Source organism: the organism of the source record quoted next, unplaced genomic scaffold (assembly GCF_019419815.1).
Source record: "Pyrus x bretschneideri cultivar Hongxiangsu unplaced genomic scaffold, Pyrus_bretschneideri_v1 Contig20, whole genome shotgun sequence".
NCBI classification, from domain to species: domain Eukaryota; kingdom Viridiplantae; phylum Streptophyta; class Magnoliopsida; order Rosales; family Rosaceae; genus Pyrus; species Pyrus x bretschneideri.
Genome location: NW_025999502.1, coordinates 2167671 through 2188619, shown reverse-complemented (window position 1 = coordinate 2188619; position 20949 = coordinate 2167671). Strand labels below are relative to the sequence as shown.

Sequence of the window (20949 nt, the reverse complement as noted above, 5' to 3'; positions counted from 1 at the left end):
TCAAATGAACTAAATCGGATCAAAAGACAGGAAAAAAAAGAAAAAAAACTAAGAGTGTGTGAAAAATAAAAAGGAGTGTGCAGATAGCACCACCAAAAGAAAAATGTCTGGAAATGAAATAACGAAAAACCATATTTTTACACTAAAATGTCAATCCTGGTACTATTCATTTACTCTTTATTTTTTCCTTATCGTTAAAACTCAAAATTTTCAAAATATTTTCATTAATTTTTTTTTCTGTTTTAAGCTCTCATTCCTACACTCCCATCTATTGGAGAAAAAGTTTGAGCACTAACTACTCAAAATATAAATACTCACACTTTGATGACATGTGCTTATATTTAAAGAATCAAACAGTGATTCGATTTGTTGGAGGATCCACATGATGTATGATTTCATATTTTTATTTTTATTTTTTAATTTGCACCAATTTGAAAGCTGTTATACTGTTGGTTGAACTCTAAACTATGAGACAATTCTTCAGTAGATATGTACCGAAATTGTGAAGACATTTCAGTGAAATTTTATTAGAAAGTGAAGACATCTCGATACATCTCTATTAAATAAATAGAAAAATGTTAAGTTGGCAATTGATTAAAGCATCATATTTTGTAAAGGAACATATGTATATTCCCAACAAGTTGGAAAAATGTAAAGGATTCTAATTACTCCTTTTTATTAAGGAATGTGATTAGTTTTTAAAATTTAAACTAAAAGCAGTAATGAAAATTGGAACAATGATGGGGCAGTTTCTTTGGGATTTTTGTATTTATTTATTTAATTTTTACTTTTTAAATAGGGTACATATGTTTACATAGATGTGAGGTTGGTGTACAAAATTGCAAAACTTATGTTGCATGTAACTACTAATATTGCCCATATTTTTCTTTTTATTCAGTTTTGGTGAGGGAGTTAGAATGCTAATTATTTAGAGTTTTAGTTGACAAACAATAGATAGTTTAGATAATAAAGTTAAAAACTAAAGAAAAATAAAAAAATAAATACAATGCGATGCATCACCAGCCAATTCCTTTTATTTTTGGGTAAATTACACTTTCATACCTCAAGTTTATTACAATATCTTCAAAAGATTTCACTTTCATACATTAAGTACTATTTTATTTCAAAATAATACATCTGTTACATTTTTCATCTATTGATCTGTTAAATGTTGACGTAGCTGCCACATATATGCCATGTGGCTGCCAATTGTCTGTCACCTCGCAAATAAAATAATTTTTTAATTTTTTTTTTTTAAAAAACCTAAATTTTCTCAAAAAAAGAAAAAAAATTGGAAAAAAAAAATGAAACCCACTATCCCTCCCCCCGCCCCCCCCCCCCCCCAAGCAAACCACATCCCTATCCCTAACCCAAAACCCAAAAAACCTGCTGCAGCAGCAAGAAGAAGAAGAAGAAGAAGAGGGAGGAAGAAGAAGGAAAAAAAAAAACCCCAAGCCTAATTCGTCCCGGCCCCCCCCCCTCGCGACCCACCTCCCTCCCCCGAAGAGCCACACAACCTCCCCCTCATGGCACCGCGCGACCTTCCCCCCTTCCCCTCCCCCCTCGAGTCAGGATTTCATGATTTTCAGTATGGGTGGGTTTTGAAAATACTTTGAGTTTGAGATGATTTTTGGACTGGTTTTGTGGCAAATCCACCTAATCTTGGGTGGAATTTTTGTGGGTGATGGGGGATTTTTGGGAGAGGTGATGGGGGATGGGACAAAGGGGTGGCTCGGGTGGGACGAACTGGGGCTTCTTGCAGGTTTTTGGGTTCTGGGTTAGGGTCTCTTTGGGCCGGGGGGGGGGGGAGGCATTGGTTTCATTTTTTTGAGAAAATTCAGGTTTTTCAAAAAAAATTAAAAAAATATTTTATTTGCCACATGGCAGACATTTAGCAGCCACATCAGCATTTAACAGATCAATGAATGAAAATGTAACGGAGGTATTATTTTGAAATAAAATAGTACTTAAGGTATGAAAATGAAATGTTTTAAGGATGTTGTAAGGAATTGAAATAGACCCCAAACCTGAGGTATGAAAGTGTAATTTACCCTTATTTTTTTAATTAAAGTCTTACTTTACCCTTCAATTCATCAAAAAAATTGACAAAATTAACGAAAATGACTATTGTTACTACATGGTACACAATTCGAGAACACGAACAACTATTATTAGAGTTCAATAATCTAAACACATCAAGTAAGCGAGTTGAGTCGGGTCTTGAGCTGGTTCGAGCAGGCTGGACTGAAGCTTGGGCTTTTGACTCGAGAGTCGCCGAGTCGCGACAAGCCCGTGTTGGTGCGATACCTCCAACCAAATCAAGTAAATATCAACCGTCCATCAAAACCAACCACATGATGATATCACCCTTGCTATCCAACGGCGCAAAACCGCTCGCAGTCACTGCCCCCAGCTCATCTCTGACCTCAACGTTTACTCTGTCTCTCTGTATCTGATGAGTTTGCGTGAGCAATGGAGAAAAAAAGCTGACGTTATATTTTCTCTCTCTCGAGAAAACTGAAAATCCGCGAGAAAATTAAAAGAAAGGGGAAGAAAAAGTGAGCTCTGAAGCTTCTCTTCTGACTGTACTACTCATTGTATCTTTTATATCATGTATATTTGATTGAACCCCTGCAATTTCTTCCTTTTTATATCATCATTTTTGGGTTGTAGGGTTTTGACTTCTGTGAAATTTGATTATTTTTTTATTAATTTTGTTTGATCATTAGTGGGTTTTTAAGTTTTAATTCGAGTTAATAGCTTAGTACAATTGCTTTGGTTCGATCGATTTGGGACCGTGAATTTTTGGAAGATTTTAATTTTATTTAGTGTAATTTAGTGAATTTAGTGAATAGATGAAGTTTTTCAGACATGGGTTTTGCTTTTCAGATTGAAATAAGGCTCTGATTTTCTGGGATTTGATTTATTTTGAGTTTTCACTAAGTGGGTAACTGTGTTTTGATGCTGTTTTGTGCATTGACTTGTGTTGTACTACTGGTTTGAGACCGAAGAATTAGTTGAAAATGTAATGCATATCGGATGAACTTATAATTGTGAATGCTCACCCACTTAGGAAGAAAATTTGAGGCTTTTATTGTGTTTGAGAACAATTCTGTAGTTTTAATCGGATGCGGTATAAGAGGTTTCTTCATTTCCCGCTTGTCCGGCTGTACCTTGTTGTTAAATCTTGGTTTTGTTTTTAATGTCTCGTTCTTGTTTGTTTGTCGTGGTGATATCCCTGAAAATTTGGGAGTAATTTAGTAATGTATGAACGTCAACTAGTCATGTGAACCATGTAACCCGCCATCTGATTGGTTGTGTGATGTTGATCATTTTGGTAGGCTGGCATTGCTCATTTTACCAATTATGTGATATTGCAATCCTGTTCTGCTGCATTTAGTTAGCATTGTTCGATTTATGTTTTATAGAAATGATTAAGAGAACTAATCATAGTTCTGATTTTGTTGCAGCTTACAGCCTTGGATATGAGATAGAAATAAATTCTTTGAATCTATCAGTTCCAGACTGTGCTATGTATTGCGAGTAAGAAAGAGGACGACTTTTTTTATAAAGTGAAAAATCTAAAAATTTGAGCAAAATCTATGCATTCTCACCTTCCAATTTGGTTGGTGGAGTTAGATGGATGTTCCCTCTGCAGAACCAAATAGTGACACCCAAGGTGACCAATTTCCTTTGCTACTAGAGCAGATGGAAAGTCATAACAATCGTGTGCACGTAATTGATGTAACAAGGAATGATGATGCTTCATCAAGTACATCTAGTGATGACCAACCTCCTAGAGTGGACATGCCCCAGCATGAAGACAGATCATCAGCAAGTACACATGCCCCCACTTATCAAGCTGCTTCCTCAAACAGATTGAATTCTAGGAATTCCTCATTTATGAGGAGAGGTGATGGGTATAGTCGTCGCCGAAGAAGCCCTTTAAATTCAGGGTTATGGATTTCTGTTGAGCTTGTTGTCACTGTGAGTCAGATTATAGCATCTATTGTTGTTTTGTCACTGTCAACAAATGAAAATCCACAAGCCCCTTTGTTTGCATGGGTTGTGGGTTATGCATCAGGTTGTGTTGCAACACTTCCTGTTCTTTACTGGAGGTTCCGTAACCGCAACAGGGGTTCTGAGCAAGAATCCATTCAATCGCATCAAGGGTCTTCTGAAAGCAGTCCTCCTGAACCAACGTCTTATACAGCTATTTCAATTACACAAGCTTCTGATGAAGAGCACGGTCGCACCTCCGAAACAGTTACAACTAACCCTCAAATTGGAGGACCCTTAAGTGCAAGGTTTTCCATTTCTTTGATCTTCTCATTTTATGTTTAATTGGTGGGTGATGTCTTGCATTTTACTTACTTATATTGTCACCTCACCTGTCAGGTTTCCTAGTGAGCATGCTTTTAGGAGAATGAATTTAGTTTAGTTCATTAAGTTGTGTTTGTTCTGATAATTACACACACGTTTCATAACTTTTCAACAATATGTCCCAAACAAGGCAAGTCTTCTCTAAAAGTTGAAATGCACGGGCAGCTAATAAAGATACACAAAACGCCAGAATCACCCAACTCTCTTTTCCTTAAAAATATTGGCCACTGTCTAATTGGATAATGAAGAAATAAATGATTAACATTTGAAGAACCTCTTCCATTCGTGTTCTTAACAGACCAAGAAGGTGAAAGACAACATACAGGGCCTCTTCTGTCAAATAGTAATCTTAAGTATTGAGCCTCCTTGAGCAATAATGCAAGCAAGTATTATACCTTGCTAGGAACCTTATGCCTTCCAGTCATTGAAGATGGACTGAAATGGTATATATATGGTTTATTGATTAACCAAGTGATATATGGTACTTGAAGGATGAACTACCTCTCATTTATTCACAACTCAATAATTTTGATAGGGAAAAATGTGTCGTAGTGCATGCTACATCACCAAGAAGTGGCTTGCATAAAATATTACATATTAAATTTCAGTTTTGGGTTTCTTGTGTGCTGCAATTGTTGTAATTCTTCTCTAATGGTTTTCCTACTTGGGTTTCTACAACTTACCGGTTGTCATCCATGCTGACATAAATCAAACTTTTGATAGGCCGTATTAGAAAATTAGTTACTTTGGAGAGTGAAATCAAAAGGTTTATAATGATCAATTTTTACTTTAGCATATGTACATATGAATTAGACAATAAATTGAAACACGATGACAGCGCTAAGATTTTAAGGCCACTTTACATCAAACAGTTTAAATACTACTTTCTTGTATCTATCTTATCTTCCCTTTATATCTTTCTATGTGTTTTATGCAATTTATAGATGGTGTCATGAAGTGAGGAAGCTCATTCAATTTTGCAGAATTAATGGGTTAGTGGATCATTTCAAGATGGCCTTAGATTGCTTCTTTGCAGTCTGGTTTGTTGTAGGCAATGTGTGGATTTTTGGAGGTCACTCTGTCCCTTCTGATGCTCCTAAACTGTACAGGTACATCTTGTTGCTATATACTATGTTCGAGTCATCTAACATTTCCTTGGTTTCTTATTGGTTATCGAGTCATTTAACGTATCCGGTGTTTCTTATAGGTTATGTATAGTGTTCCTTACCTTTAGCTGTATTGGATATGCCATGCCATTCATACTATGTGCAACAATTTGCTGCTGCCTGCCTTGCATCATTTCTGTCCTTGGATTTCGAGAGGATCCTTCTCAGACTAGAGGAGCCACCGTGGAATCAATTAATGCCCTCCCGACATACAAATTCAAGTTAAAGGAAAATGTGACCAATGATGATCAGGAGGGCAGCCCAGGTAGTGAAGGTGGGCTCTTGGCTGCAGGGACAGAAAAGGAGCGTGAGATATCTGGAGATGATGCGGTGAGTAAGTTCTATCCGTGCCGAGTTCATGGTCTTGAAATTAAACCATGCTTAATCAAATTTGATTCTCATGTCAACTTTAACGATCAAGTTCAGGAAATTCTACCTAACAGTAAATAAAAAGACATTATACTTCTTACTTATCACCTAACTCGTGTGATTAGTTATTACGTTAGGTGGAGGTATCAGATATTCGAACAAATAGAATTTTATATAATCTTATTATAATATTTACTGTAAACCAAAATATTACAATCAATGATAATGGTTAATTGGCTATAATCACTTTCTTGGTTTGCTTGAAGTAGAGTTATATGGTCGCGTATTGGTTATATATAGCTTTTCGTTTGTTATAGGAAACGAGGCTTTATACATTCCTAAATTTTTGGAAAGTGCAAGTAACAACGAGACCGTTTCCTTCTCTGCAATTGTCATTTGATTGATTTCTTTTCTCCTTCCATACGGTGCAGGTTTGTTGTATTTGCTTGGCGAAGTATGCAGATGACGATGAGCTACGGGAGCTACCATGTTTACATGTCTTTCACGTGGAGTGTGTTGACAAATGGTTGAAAATCAATGCATCGTGTCCCCTATGCAAAAGCGAGGTCGGAGAGAGCAGCGGTGGCTCGCCATTGGCGAGGGACTCCAGCCAACAGTAGGGTAAGCAAAAGATGAGATCAGTGATGGCCAGGGACTCCAGAATTCAAAATTCTCAAACGGTTAAAACCCAATTCGGGTGGTTCATCCAAGTGCGGAAATTTCCGTATCATTTTACAGAGATAGATGCCTTTGGTAGCTGAGACTCTTGTCTCGGGTTCTATTGCGTGGACTTGCAGTTCAGTATCTCTGTAAATTTCATGTATACTATTCAAAATATACCGTGAGTTTCGTACTTTGCCCTCTTCTTTTTGTGGTTGGCATCGCTTGCTACAGAGAAAAAAATTAAAACGTATTCTACCTTCGAGTAGGCATGCCACCTCAGAAGCGTCCTTAAACTACCAAAATTCCATTGCGTGCAGGTACCTATATTCGGCTGTCGGGATATGAACATGTCAAGATGTCCCGACAGCTGAATATAGGTAGTTTTCGGTTTTATATTTGAGTTCAAATAAACGTCCCTTGGGTATAGAAATTTGGAACATCACCTGGATGTGTAAGAAAATCATATGATGAGATTCATATGTAACACAAGAAAACGGTCGTCTGATCTTAAATCTTGTCGCAAAACAAATGAAAGGAAAAATAGACAAAATAAACGCGTTGATCTTGAAGTAATATCCATGGCAAAAAATTTCAAATAATCTAGTGTTTATACATAATGAAAGGAAATGGAAATGAAATGGTAAGAGTACAACATTGCTCCTGTGGATCTATTCCGACCGGATCTAAAACCATCGCTAAAAAAAAAATGATATTCTGTAGCTCCTCCGACCTATTAGTAAAGCTCAAGCGTACAAGCACGTACCAAGAAGCAGACTCAAGACCCTCACAAAAACGCGAGCACATTCAAAATTCAGAAAGAAAAACCAACCATAAAGGCACAATAGATAGTTGATTATACACATTTCCAAGTAAACCTGATCTTCAAGCAAACCATAACTTTGCACAAAACTGCGGTATCGTTATCTCAAAAAAGCTGGCAATTCGATCTACCCTGCACATACGCTTCTCACCTGCAGCTTGGTTTTATGATTTGTCAATCAAACACTCTGAATTTGCATGTTTCTCTAGTTAATGTTTGTATTCAGCTTCGTGATTGGACCGTAAGGCCTTTGAATGCCTCTAAATTTCCATTTACTGCAATGGAATCTGCACTTTGCTCCCCTTCCGTATGGTTCGCCTTTCCGTTTTGGTTGTATGGTGAGTTGGGTACGGCAGAGCTGCATTTACCCTCAAAGTATGTTGAGTAAGGGAAGTACTCAGCACACCGTTTTTTCCATCCTACAAAAGAAACAAAGTATTAGAGGAGCCCATGTCTTCAACCAGATGAACATTTTACGGATACAAATGAAGTGCTCTAATATACACGCAATACAAAATCTGACTATTTCCAAACCAAAAAGTGTCTTTGTAACATGGATTACTACCAGGGAGAGATTCAAACACAGAAAAACATTAAGGTCAAGAGTACAGGTTACAAATTTTTGGAACAAACTTTTTACTTAAGTGAGACAGACTGGAGCAATCCAATGCGCCATCTGATACCAAATTACCAATATCTCCCATTTCGTGAGAAGTAACGCAACCCCATGTAAAACTCCTTTAAATATTTTTAGTACAGAGGAACAAAATACTCTTACTCAAAGCAGCCGCAGGGTCACCAAGAATTGTTTCAAGGAGTTTGTTGACTGTAATACAATCTTTGAGTGTCCACTCTCTGACAGGCCCAAGCGCTCCATTTCTAATATGATAATACACGCAAAGATTTTCGATAATTACCGTTAAAGATATGTAAACAGGTAAACAATTTTCAAAGAAAAATAAAATAAAAGAAATGGAACATGGCATTACTTGGGCACCATATTGTTGGTTGACTCCTCTATTAATTTAATAGCCTCAGATTTCTTGTCAGATTCCAGAGCATATAGCATTTCTGCAACTGCAGCTCTATGCATTAAAGAATCTGAAAAGACGAACAAAGAATGTCATAAGGAAACAATTCAAACAATAATGAGCTCAAGCATTTATCGTTTAAAGTTCAAAATTAATAGTCACCTTGATGTTTCTCCAAGAAATTCTTGTTTGCCTCCACCAAAGACTTATTCTGTAATTGACTATAGAAAGAATAAAAACAGATCTTCGGTAAGTGAATTGAAATTTGTCACACACGAGAGAAGAGAGAGAGAGAGAGAGAGAGAGCAAAGTGCACATTCAAAGAAAACCTGATCATTGGGCGCTCAGCTTCCAAGACACTCCAAATGAGTTTCTCACTATCCGTCACAGGAGCAGGCATTGAACCCACTTTATGGAAGAATTTAATCTGTAACATAAAGTCTAGCAATAAGGGCCTCTGAAACAATCACAACATATATGTACACACACAAACAAGCAAGACACGATGTATGACATACCAAGGAGCGATGTGAGTCTGGGTGTTCAGCATTTAACCTCAGAAGCTGCTTCAAAGCCTACAGCCAAAAAAAAACTTACAAAAATGAGTATAAAATTGTTCTCCAAATCAAAAGAATGATTTACCTAAAACAGGTACAAATTCCAGGTACTCCTATACTCCAGTTATAGTTGGTAAAGTAACAAGTACAAATTCCAGGTACTCCTATACTCCAGTTATTTGTGACAGATATCTTGGATATTAAAATTCAAACTCTTCCAACCATGAAACAAACAGGGAGTTGTTCAAGTAAACAAAAATCAATGAGAAACATCTTGCTCAAAATTACCTGAAAGGCAAGCAAAATCTTCTGCTTCCTCATATTTACTTCAAAAGAAAGTAAGTGCGTCTCCAAGGACTCAGGCGAGTTCTTCTGAAGCAGCTTCAAGTACTTCGTAGCTTCTAACATCGGATCCTCAACCTGAGCAAATATTTAAGAGTGTAAGAGAGAAATAAAACACCAATTACTATGTAAGAGCAGTATATAGCAAAATCTAAAGATGACTGTATAGCAGTTGGAAACATGAAGCTAAGGGGCAAGAAGCAATTGCGAATTAAAAAATAACCTGCAACAACTTCTCCCCATGCGGATCAGGATCGACAGGCTTTACATTTCGTTTCCCAGACTTAGAAACACCACCCGTACTGGATTCTTCATTTTTGCCCTCTGCCTCCTAAACAAATGCTGAGCATTAGGATGGTCAAAATAACAAGGACAACCACACACTATACAAAGAAAATACAATACCTTCTTAGCCCGTGCTTCTGCTTTTCTCTGTTTTTGCCTCAGCTTCTTTTTTTGAGAAGCGGGCAACTTAGACATCTCATCATCTTCTTCGGATGTAGATTTCATAGGAGAATCATACAACTTCAAATAGCATCTGCATGTCAAATTCAATAACCACAAATATTAACATGGGCCAAGAATTAAAGTACTGCATATTATTCTATTTCAAAGTGAATGACAAACTACAAACCAACAAAGTTTACATGGTGTAAAAAACAATAAATCTTGGATGAAGCTGTGACATGGAAATAACCTCATTTGCTTAAATTGTTTATGAAAAACTACAAACCAATAATTCTACTTCACCTGATTGCACCAACCGCTGCTTTGTGAAAATATGCATGTGAATGCAACCGATCTTGAAATTTAAGCATTTCGACATAGGCACGCAGCGTCATTTTCCTTAAGCAATAAGAATGGAAGTCAAACTGATCTTCTGTAATATCAGCATAATGCTTCTCCACACCTAAAAATTTTTTCAAGGCTCGTCCAAGATCACCTTGGCGGAAATAACTCTCACCGGAAGCAAGTTCATACCTTCAAAAGGACAAAATATGGAAATTAAGAATTCCCAACCAAAAGTGTTATTTCATGCAAGCAGTAAATGGTCCCAGACAAAATTGACACAAACCACATGCACTGCATATCATGAAGGTTGTTGTGCTGATCACCATCTTTTGTGAACAGTACAGCAGTTTTGTCATGCCAAAGGAACCTTGAAAAGGAGGGTAAACAAACATGATAACAAGCTCAGTATTAAGAGAAACTATATAGAAAAGGCCACACAATTCAACAACAATTTCTACGATAAAAATGCATACAAAATATGGCTCCCATATATCATTTGTTTTGGTATAAGTCTGGCATTATTTGCTTTATTTTAGGTGACTTGGTTAATGGACCCTATGTCCATCCCCCCTTTTGCAATTATGTTCCGCTCTTTCTACAAAAGATTTTCCAATGAACAGAACAAAGAGATTAGTCATAAAAAGTGAGAATTAAAACCTGATCAGCCTGCAGCATACGCTTAACACAGTCACTATTTATATAGCGATCTGCAAGATCCATACATCTAGCTTCATCTGCCAGTGCAGCAGCAGCAGGCAAATCACCAGCATGCTTCAAAACCCGACTCTGTGAACAGGAGACAAGACAGAACTAGTTATTGATACAAACAAATGCTTTCCAACAGTACATGTAAAACATTATTCATTAAAATAATCCATCACTTTTTTGTGCACATCAAAGACAGAATATGAAAAGAAAAACAGTACTACCCAAGGATGCTAATTTGGATAGTTTAAATGAAGGCAATCTAACAGTGAATGGATGTTAATACAAAACATAAATAAATAAAAAATACACTAGCAGCCCAAGAATAAAACTTAAACAGTCTGCATAAGGCCTAGCTTGTAGTCTTGAAAATTGTTGGGACCCCAATATAGAGGGGGTAAGAATTTTATTCAAAGCCTTCCAACATATAGGAACCGACCAGATACAGCACCTACAGTTGACCTTTCAATATGGCATGTGTCCGAACTCAGAAGTTATCAAGGCTTTCATCTCACTAATAAATTTTTCTTTGTTACATGGATCTCATTTTCACCCCACATTCACAACTCAGATGAAAACTCCCAAAGAAACATAAATATGCGTTAACATAATACTAAAATAAACTATCTTGACAACTCCATAGTTGTAACCGATTGCTATGTTTTGCTCGCAAATAGCACAGAGAAATAGAGAATAGGAACACCTCAAAAAACAATTATTTAAAGCCATGGCAGGTAAAATCAAAAGACGGTAATAAACAGCAAAAGAACACAGACAGATGGTTCAAATCAACCTTTGCAGAATATAAATCAATCACAGTTGGAGTGTGCTCTATGGCCTCATCAATTTTCGATAGAGCCATGTCATATTGACCTCGTCTATCATAATGCTGCATCAGCACAAAATCTATAAGTACATGTGAATTCAAAGCATTAAGAATCAAAGGTGTAGCTAGAAGCATCAAAGAGAAAAAAAGGCCATATATTCAAAGAATGACAGTCAACCTGAGCCAATAAAAACAAGGCCCACAAAAGGGTCGAAGGGGGATCCTTCTCTACCCTGCATCCAAGATGAAAAGAAACAGCACATGAGCATAAACAAATACTAAGAGAACCCCAAGACACAATATACAAAAAAGTGTACACATTAAAAAAACCGAATAGGACCAGAAGAGATAATAATATTTAAGGAGTCTAAAACCCATTACACCAAGTTATAGCTTTTCACAGTCAGCTAGGAGGGATTTAACAATAATGATGTAATGCTTAGCCAGATGATATAGTTTATACCTAATTCATAATTTCAAATGTAATAATTACAGCAGCATATTACCTCCCAGGGTATCGACCAGTCGTCCTAACTGACTGTTCCAACTCAAGAATAAGTTGTTCCAGAATGTCTGCCTGGATAAGAGTTTCCAAAATAAAAATTTGAACCCAATGAGTTAATAACCCCAAAAATACAATTTACTTTCCCTACAACCTCCTCAAAATTCAGACCAAAATACCAATTGATTAGACTAACCTTTCCAGGGTGATCATACAGAGGAGAAAGATCTGAGAATAACGAAGGAACTCCCTAGAAACATCAAAAAGATCAGTCAACATTTAACTCCAAAAGTTGGGCGGTTGGATAAGAACTGCATGCAAATGACTGAAGCTACCTTGGTCAGGAGAGGCCTGATATAATTATCTGCAGCTTCTCGAAACTTGTCACCTTGTAAGAAATCAAGTGGTATTCTCTGTTTGAAGAAAACAGGAACGTTAAGACAGTAGAGATCAAATAAACATGATATTAAACAAACACCACACCCCAAAATTGGAATAATGTGGGAACGCCAAGATAGTATAAGATAAAATAAAATTTCTAAATGAGGAAAAAAGAATTAGCATTAAAAACATCAATAGAGAGAATGTGTTACCTTAACAGCAGACGACCAACTGTATTTCTGCGCAAGGGATTTGTACAAGGCATCCAAGCGTTCAATTTCATCACGTGAATACAGGGCATTCTCTGCATACAGCCCAAGACATTTTTGCAGGCCTTGATAATATCTGACCATGAAAAAACAACTAATTAAACTCACCTTAAACAATAGGGACTGTGTAAGAGAAAGATTACATGATACATAGTAATACTTTCAGCCAAAATCCTAGTCAACAATATTAAAAAACCTAAAGCAGAAAAGATGGAACACTATCATGAGATGACCAAGGTCACACACCATTGATTGAGGGCATGTTTATTGGGAAGGAGAAAGGAACCTGTTCAGTGTTTACTTTCAATAAAAGAATCTAAAGGCATGTGGGATCCACAAGAACCCACATAAATTAGGGATCTCATTCTCGTTGTTTCACTCCTGTTGGGGTACTTGGGATTGGGAATAATTCCACCAGGAGTCAACGTTATTGTAATACCAACCCCAAGTAACATTCTTCTCTTTAACTTGCTTAATCAATAAAGTTATTGTTCTATGATAGAATAGCATCAGCAATACTAAGGTTCAAAAATAAAATAAAATCCGACTACTGTTCTCAAGAATCTCAACTCAAATTAAGCACATGTCGTTCCTCCCACAAAATTCTTGCACCTCATCAAAATACCTAAAAAGAAATTTAGGACCTGTAAATGGTTTATTAAATGCAAACATGAAAAGTGAAAAATGGACATTACCGATAGTTGTCAGGATTCATGGAAAGCAATACCCTATACAATTCAGCACCTTTTCCTAGGTGACCAAGCTTCACCAAAAGAGAAACCTCTTGTTCTTTATAATCTAACTTATCAACCTAGAAAACAATCAACAAAGAATGGTTACAACCAGAAGCCACTAATATTCAGAGCATGAAATCAAACAGCCCGTATTGACCAGAAAACATTGAAATACACACTTACAATTCTTGACTCTTTCTTGTGCAATTCCTCAAGAGCTCTCTCAATTAAGCTACATTCCTCTAACAACGAAATCTAGAAACATTCACAGCAACCATCAAAAACTTATGAGGCAGCCACCAAAAATAACATTAATTTGCATGAAAGTAGAAAGATCTGGTACCATAACAAGCTAATGGAGTCATGCTGGCAGAATTATGAAGAACTAGGCATGATTATGCAGAAGGAAATTTTCCAAATTTTGATTTATTCCTAGCTTGAGCAATGGCACCATTTATGACAAGAACAAAAAAAATATAAAAAGTTTCCCAAATCACTTTATATGATTTTTAAGAAAGATATATAGAAAGCTTTACTTCAGAAAGGATAATTAAATTGTTATGGCTATTATTAAAAAGAATGATGATTGAAAGGTTACGACTATCATGAAATATGTTCTTTTGATGATACCGCTACCCGTGAATAGAAAGTCAGTCACTACAAAGTAGAAGTCTTTTTTTTCCTTGTGGTATAACAGCTCAGTAGTGATCAAAACTTGACCAGACAAACACCAACTTTATCTTCCAATTTCAGCCATTTAAGTTCTTTTGAATCTTTCCACAGCTTATACAAACTCCAAAACATATTCATCAAATACACTTAATATAAAAAGAATTACTTATAAATTATGCTTAAAATAGTTAACTAATTTCAAACCAAATTGATCTAATCATAGTAACTCATTACTTCTGACATGTTAACAGTATAAATATATTTATATTAAAGAGCACGCCTCCTCTCCATTTGTATACGAAACGAAGAGGTACAATTATTTGATACAGACAGTTTAGTGAACAGATCCCCTATACTGGAAGCATAGCCCTCTACAGGACCCAGACAATTCACACATGGACTTACAATTCCAGATCATACGAGTATTCTCCATTTCATACTGCAAACAGAAAGCAGTTGAACCTATAGGAAAAGCATCAATGAAAAATACCTTATATAAAAGCATCTCCCCATGCTCACAACGCTCATTATCTGGCGGATAACCATCTTCTAGAGTGCCTTCATATGCTTCCAGAATTTCAACAGCTTTTAAAGCACTAACAGAAAACAAATAAATTTGTTTAGTGTACTACTCACTGCGAAATTCAAAACATCAAAGGTTATAATCCATACTTTGAATTTAAATGATGGGAAACAGCAAAGCCAATCCAATTCATGCGATGATTTGGTTTCAAGGTCAGAAGTTGCTGCCTTGTCTCAACAAAACCACTCAAATCCCGCATTTGAGCCTGTAACATGATGGGAAAATGCATCAGTAGCTGATTGAAATTTGTATAAATAAATCAAACAAAAAAAGCCAAAGTTTGTAGTAGAAAGCACAATAGAAAGAATAAAAATGTAACAAAAGCATCACATCAGTAGCAATAAACTAGTGACACCAGTTAAATGTGTATGTGAAGCAGAAAAAACCCTGATGGACTTGAGAATTAACACGAATATACAGAACTTTTACACACCCATCCTGAAAAATGTTTGAAGCTGCTGTGAACCTGTAAGGTAGACTCATCTTATAAAGGTATTGACTGGAAGCCTGATACATTACCAAAATCCTAATGCGAGAGATCAAAATATTTTCTTATATATATTCTCTTTTCTACAAGTCTAATAGATCCCAGGCGACAAGTATAAACCTATTTATAATACATAGATTTACACTTACATATATATATAGAAATTAGCATCTCCATACGTTAAAAATAAGCATGTCCTTATTGTCCCACTTCCTACACAACTGCACCAAATTGCAAAGGCGAGGATTTGCATTCTACATAACATACAGGTGGAATTCGTCCTTAATGAAATGTAGCACAATCCCCTTTGGTGGTAAAGTCCAGAGATCCATAAAGAATATTAATTTAGGTAATGACAGATAGCCAAATAATTCATCAACTGTGGACCAACTCTCCAATAGCAGCCAAACCTATGTGTGCTGTTTAGCCACTTCTGACATTGACTTCATTTTGCACCACCCTTGAATTTGCATAAAAAATGTTCAACACTTTATGCATTACGCTTTCTCCTCACATATAAAAAAACTTATCCATGTTATTCCAAGTTTAATTCAACGCTTTATTTAGAGCAATGAGATCACAAGATTTGGAAGCTTTCTCTCCTCTCAGCTATCCCAAACTCAGTCACTTTTTTATAAAACCTTTTGTTAATTCTACACAAGTCTGACTTTATAATAGTCAGTAGTTCCTGCAAATATTTTGGCAAATAAAATCTCAATGAATCTAAACAATCATTATATGGTACCCATAATGCATCCTGTTACTTTTCCAGACATGCATTAACTTCCAATACCGGTATAATGAGAGAAAACAGGAAATATCATCAATTATGCAAAAACACTCTTGACACATAACATTTCAGTTTCAAATAACAAGACATATGTAGCTATCGATAGGTTGGAAAATGTAAAGTCATGCGCCAATGTCAGACACTGACAAGTTACAATGGCTCTGTTTTATGTTTTTTAGGCAACACTATTGTCTTGTTGCATGCAAGTTGATAAGAAGAATTCAACAGAGGCATTTACTTGGTTCTAAGCTTTAAGTGACATCTAATGTATACCTGTAGGAGTGACAGATCACGAAGTATTTCAATATTGTCTGGATCTATTCTCAGAGCATTTCTGTAGCATTTTATTGCCTCCCTGTATTCTCTGTCTGACCGATAAAGAAGACCATAAACATGCCAGCAAACATGACTTTTCAGGTCATTCTGGGTAAAGAAAGACATAAAGGTAAGTCACATAAATTACAGAGTAATTAGGAATTATCTGGGAAACAATACTAAAGAGTTGAAACAACATCCTGACCTTCAGTCCTATCCGGACAAGTTCATATGCTTCAGATTTGCGGTCCATGCAATTTAATGTTAACCCCTTCATTGATAATGTTTCTGAAAGGGTAGCATGAGTTCATAAGTTTGATCTGTTATTTTATCAGGGATCGGAAACAGAGTGTTTTTCTAACAAAAAATTTAGTATATTACATTCAAGGTCAATATCAGTCTACCATAGACAAAAACAGCAAGTAAAATCAACTAACAACTCAAGAAACAACCCTTTTTTTTTCTTAAAAAAACAATCATATATATGAATGGTATGAGTGTTCACAAGAAAATCACAGCAAATTTTTTTTTTTTTTTTTGTTGTGGGGGAAGAGAGGGGGGGGAGGACAAAACGAAACTTTTGGGTGCATAAGTATAATAACATAGCCCCAGTAAAAACAAATATAGCAAAACATAAAAAAAAAACACACACACACTAAGCTCATCGCCATCTCCAATATCTTCAGTTTCATGAGCCACATACTACACAGAAATATCTCATCAAATCCAAACTACAGAATCATCTCTTGAAAGTTGAAAACTATATATTTAACAACGGAAAAATACTACACAATCAACAACCTAACTAATGACTTTAATATCACTGGCATCATGCTTTCATTATCAGTCTAATTTTCTGAGAAGTGCTAATCATCAGTCTAAAAATAACCATTTGGACAAAAGGGATATGTAACAAAGTATTTTGATGTTAAGCAATCATCTTTGAGCTCAAGAACTTTAATCATCCCACAGTTTCATAAATTTCTTGCATTTAAATTGTACTGGGTCATTTTCTTTTGAAAACAGTAATCTTCCATATCACCTGTCCTACTAGATTTGTGCTCCCATGGCTTTTCTTTTCAGAGTTCGCTAATTCCCATAGAACGCATTGATCAAGTCAATGAGAATGTCTAAATAAAAAGCTCATCTAGTAGTGATGAAACTGAGACGTAATATTCGGTGGGGATACATAAAGCATTTTCGTCCAGACTATCAGAGTTACATATACATTTTATGTAAATTGAGCATATTTGAATTAAAACAATAAATCAAAGGAATCAGTAAAAAAACAAAACAGATCATTTACTTGGGCCAAAAGATAAGCAATTTTAAATTAAACATAACATTTAGTAAAGGCTGTAAGCATACCTCCATGGTCTGGAAACTTTTTCAATATGGCGTCTGCTGCCTTCAGTCCCTTCTTATATTGTTTAGTTTCATATGATTTCTACAATAATGCAAATAAGTAAAAACAGGTTTAAATTAGTGGTAGCAGAAAGACTTCAAACACTAATGATGTGTGATACGTAAATTATAAGAGATATAGATCGCATTGCCAATTATTATCACCATAGTAATATAACAACAGGCTAAAATAACAAAACCCAGCATCATAATCATAGCTCAAGTGGAAAAGTCAGCAGGTAAATAAAAATAATCTGTGCTAATAACTTGGATACTAATTTCAACCAAAACAAAATTTACGTAAAACTTTCTGGATGTATCTCTTTCTTCTACCAAGACAGCTCATATAATGGAAACGAAAAGGTAAAACTATATGAGGATTTTTTGTTACTGTCCACAAAACAAAACCAGAGGTTAAATGTATGGTAGTACAGTCGTGACTCGTGATAAGGTCAATCTCAGTTAAAGTCTCTGTAAAAGGCTTGCATTCAATGCTAATAATCCGGGATTAGAATCAACACCACAAGGATAGACAATATTTAACCAACTTTACGTTCACCACAGAGCTTTGGAGTGCACATTGTCTCAATTATGCTTAAGAATGTAGCACCGTGGTGCAACAAATTACCAGAGACAGTAAGTTATTGCAAATAAATTTTTACTTAATGATTTGTTCATAATAATCACTACCCAGTTCAAAATCTCACTTTTCAATCGCTTTCTTCTACTAGAAAACTCAATCTTTTAACCGATGCAGTACCAAAAGTAATAATCTTTACACTCACTAAAACCAAAGAAAACTAACAAAACTTGACCTGGTATCCCTCCCTACCAATGAAAGCCAAACAAATCAGCTACTGCCGGAATTACAGAATACCCCGTAGACTTAACCATTCATTTAGTTCAAAACCCCAAAAACAAATCAGAAATAAACCCAATTACTACACTTTATTGAAGCTCTTTAATTCCTGAGCAAGATAGAATACAGTATACAAGCAAAGCACAGAATCGCACACAAAATCTAGGGTTTTGCTTCTTTTCAACTTCTGCGATTGCGTTAGTGAGAACAAGTGATAAAACTTGAATCCTAGCGATTATCAGTAAGAGAGAGAGCGGAATCGGAGCTTACGACGATGAGCTTGAAGAGGTTGGCCTCTTTGGGGGGGAGTGAGGCTCCCATTGTTGCGGATAAAGAGAAAGGGCCTCACGTCCTAGAGTGCCCGGAGAGGGTTCCGAGAGTGTGGCGTTCGGCGGTGATGAGCTGCGTGCAGAGAAAAAAGAGGAAAATGGGGGCGTTTATCTGCTGCAACCCTACGGTGAAGGAGAAGCGAAGAGAGAATAATATAATAAGACCTCGAAGTTTTTAGGATTTTACTTCTCTTTTTCCTTTTCTTTTTCCTTTTTTTTTTGTATAATTTTTGGTAGGAGAAGTTTGGGAGTTTCTACAAAAGAAGCTTATGTATTTTGTTTTCTATTTGTTATAGAGTGTGAATAGTACGCATGTTATTCACATAGAATTTAGTTGGGTTGCAGGTAATGGAGGATTTCTTTTTTTAAACTCATCATAGGATTCTTACTTACTGATTATTTCAACTAATTCCTAAAAATCAACGACAAAGCATAAATTAGAACACTAAAATGAGTGAGTTTATTGATAATAAGAGTTGGGATAGAGTTTGTCTCTCTCGAGTGTCGGACCTGGATGTTGTGGGAAAAATTTGTATGGTGCCTATTTCTCTGCAAAATAAACGTGATAGTTTGGTATGAAAACACTCATCTACTGGTGCATTCTCAATTAAGTTGGTGACTTGGATTCAAAGTAATAATAACCAAGAAGTTAAAAGGTAGAAGCTCCTTAAGGAGATATAGAAGTTAATGATACCTCCCAAGGTAAAAATTTTGCATGGCTTCTTACTCATGAAAAACTTCGTACTAGGATGAGATTGAGTAAATTCATTCAGAATATTGACAAATTGTGCCCTATGCGTGGCAATGAGGATGAGACTCAAAATCACCTTTTTCTTAATAACGAGCACGCTAAAGAAACGTGGAACCTTTCTCCGGTAACTCCTTGGAATAATAATTTGACTCAATTTATTAATGTGTTATTGGATGGAGCTAATTGACAATGTTGAATGCAATGGTTTGAGTGATCTTAGTAAAGCTATTTTGAATTATTGGCAAATGTGAAATGATAGAAATAATAAAGTTTTTAGAAGTATGATTCCTAGTCTGGCTAGGAGTGTCTCCATTGCCGCAAGTGTAGGCCTATCTTTTTTTAAGGTTAATTGTAAGAAGATCTCTATGGGTGATCCTTGCCACCAACACCCCATTTGCTAGCCTTCCTCCTCATGGTTATGTGAATTAAACTTTGATGGGTTGGTTAGTTTGAATCGTCCTGCAGCTGCTATTGGTGTTGGGGCATTGAATCTTGATGGCGCCACCACTTCGGTTGTGGAGGTTGTTGCTTTAAAGGAAAGGCTTGTGTTCGCCAAGCGCAAAGGTGTGAAGAAACTAATGGTGGAAGGGGTTCCAAGCTAGTCATCCAGGTGGTGCAAGATGTTTGGATGCCATATTGGCATCTTAAACCTATCATAGAGGACATCAAATGGTTGGCATATGGATTTCAGCATATCAATTGGAAGCATATTTATAGGGAGACTAATTTTGTGGTGGACGCATTAGCTCATGTGGGCCTCACTGATGCCAACCCTCATTTTTTGGATTACTATCTTCCAATTTTGACTATAGGGGCCTTTAATTTTGATTGTATAGGAAACGGTTGTATTAGCAATTTAAATCCCATATAGATTTGGTTATAATTATTCTTTCCTTACCAGGATTGTATTTGTTTGGGAGTATAAGGATTCCTCTCCTCTTTACTACCATAAATAAAGGCACTGTGTAAGGAAATAACATATTTGATACACACAGAGAAATCCCTACACTTTCTCTTGCCGCACCCCTTGCTCTCCTTGTTAGATAAATTGATTGCAACACGTAATTGGCACTTTCCTCCGCTGCGTTAGGAAATCTAACGTGGAATTTTTTGCATCAAAACAACGATTTTTATCTCGATATTTTTGCAGTCATAATAGCATAAACATTCACCATAATGCATCACTTAACTTTACGTTTACAAATTTTAGATTCTGCAT

The 20949-nt window shown here is 36.1% G+C and overlaps 2 protein-coding genes across 4 annotated transcripts; one reads left to right on the top strand and one right to left on the bottom strand.

Annotated features, from left to right (window-relative positions):
* Positions 1 to 2398: 2398 nt before the first annotated feature.
* Positions 2399 to 6855, top strand: LOC103931290 (E3 ubiquitin-protein ligase At1g63170). Of its 3 annotated transcripts, none has more exons than XM_009340729.3 (5): positions 2399 to 2613; positions 3471 to 4307; positions 5328 to 5492; positions 5591 to 5879; positions 6350 to 6855. In XM_009340729.3, exons 2-5 carry the CDS (start codon positions 3640 to 3642, stop codon positions 6536 to 6538), a joined length of 1311 nt encoding a protein of 436 aa, XP_009339004.2. In that variant the 5' UTR covers positions 2399 to 2613; positions 3471 to 3639; the 3' UTR covers positions 6539 to 6855. The 3 variants fall into 3 exon arrangements, with proteins under 3 accessions (XP_009339004.2, XP_048439782.1, XP_009339005.2); XM_048583825.1 differs by having other exon boundaries at positions 2400 to 2558; positions 5367 to 5492; XM_009340730.3 differs by having other exon boundaries at positions 2400 to 2558.
* A 290-nt stretch (positions 6856 to 7145) lies between these two features.
* On the bottom strand, positions 7146 to 19142 carry LOC103931289 (N-terminal acetyltransferase A complex auxiliary subunit NAA15). The gene is given in 27 exon segments (XM_009340728.3): positions 7146 to 7820; positions 8180 to 8280; positions 8391 to 8502; positions 8595 to 8653; positions 8762 to 8859; positions 8951 to 9007; positions 9278 to 9409; positions 9555 to 9662; positions 9737 to 9869; positions 10082 to 10312; positions 10407 to 10477; positions 10479 to 10490; positions 10781 to 10909; positions 11622 to 11717; positions 11833 to 11887; positions 12161 to 12231; positions 12353 to 12406; positions 12492 to 12569; positions 12750 to 12882; positions 13502 to 13617; positions 13724 to 13795; positions 14703 to 14808; positions 14885 to 15000; positions 16346 to 16495; positions 16593 to 16675; positions 17756 to 17834; positions 18921 to 19142. Coding segments are annotated over 27 exon segments (2700 nt in total). The 5' UTR covers positions 18972 to 19142; the 3' UTR covers positions 7146 to 7623.
* Positions 19143 to 20949: the final 1807 nt, after the last annotated feature.

Coding starts and splice junctions, on each gene's coding strand:
- LOC103931290 (XM_009340729.3), top strand. CDS start 3,640: ATGGATGTTCCCTCTGCAGAACCAAATAGTGACACCCAAGGTGACCAA. Junction 4,308..5,327: donor GGAGGACCCTTAAGTGCAAG/GTTTTCCATTTC, acceptor TGCAATTTATAG/ATGGTGTCATGAAGTGAGGA. Junction 5,880..6,349: donor AGATATCTGGAGATGATGCG/GTGAGTAAGTTC, acceptor CATACGGTGCAG/GTTTGTTGTATTTGCTTGGC.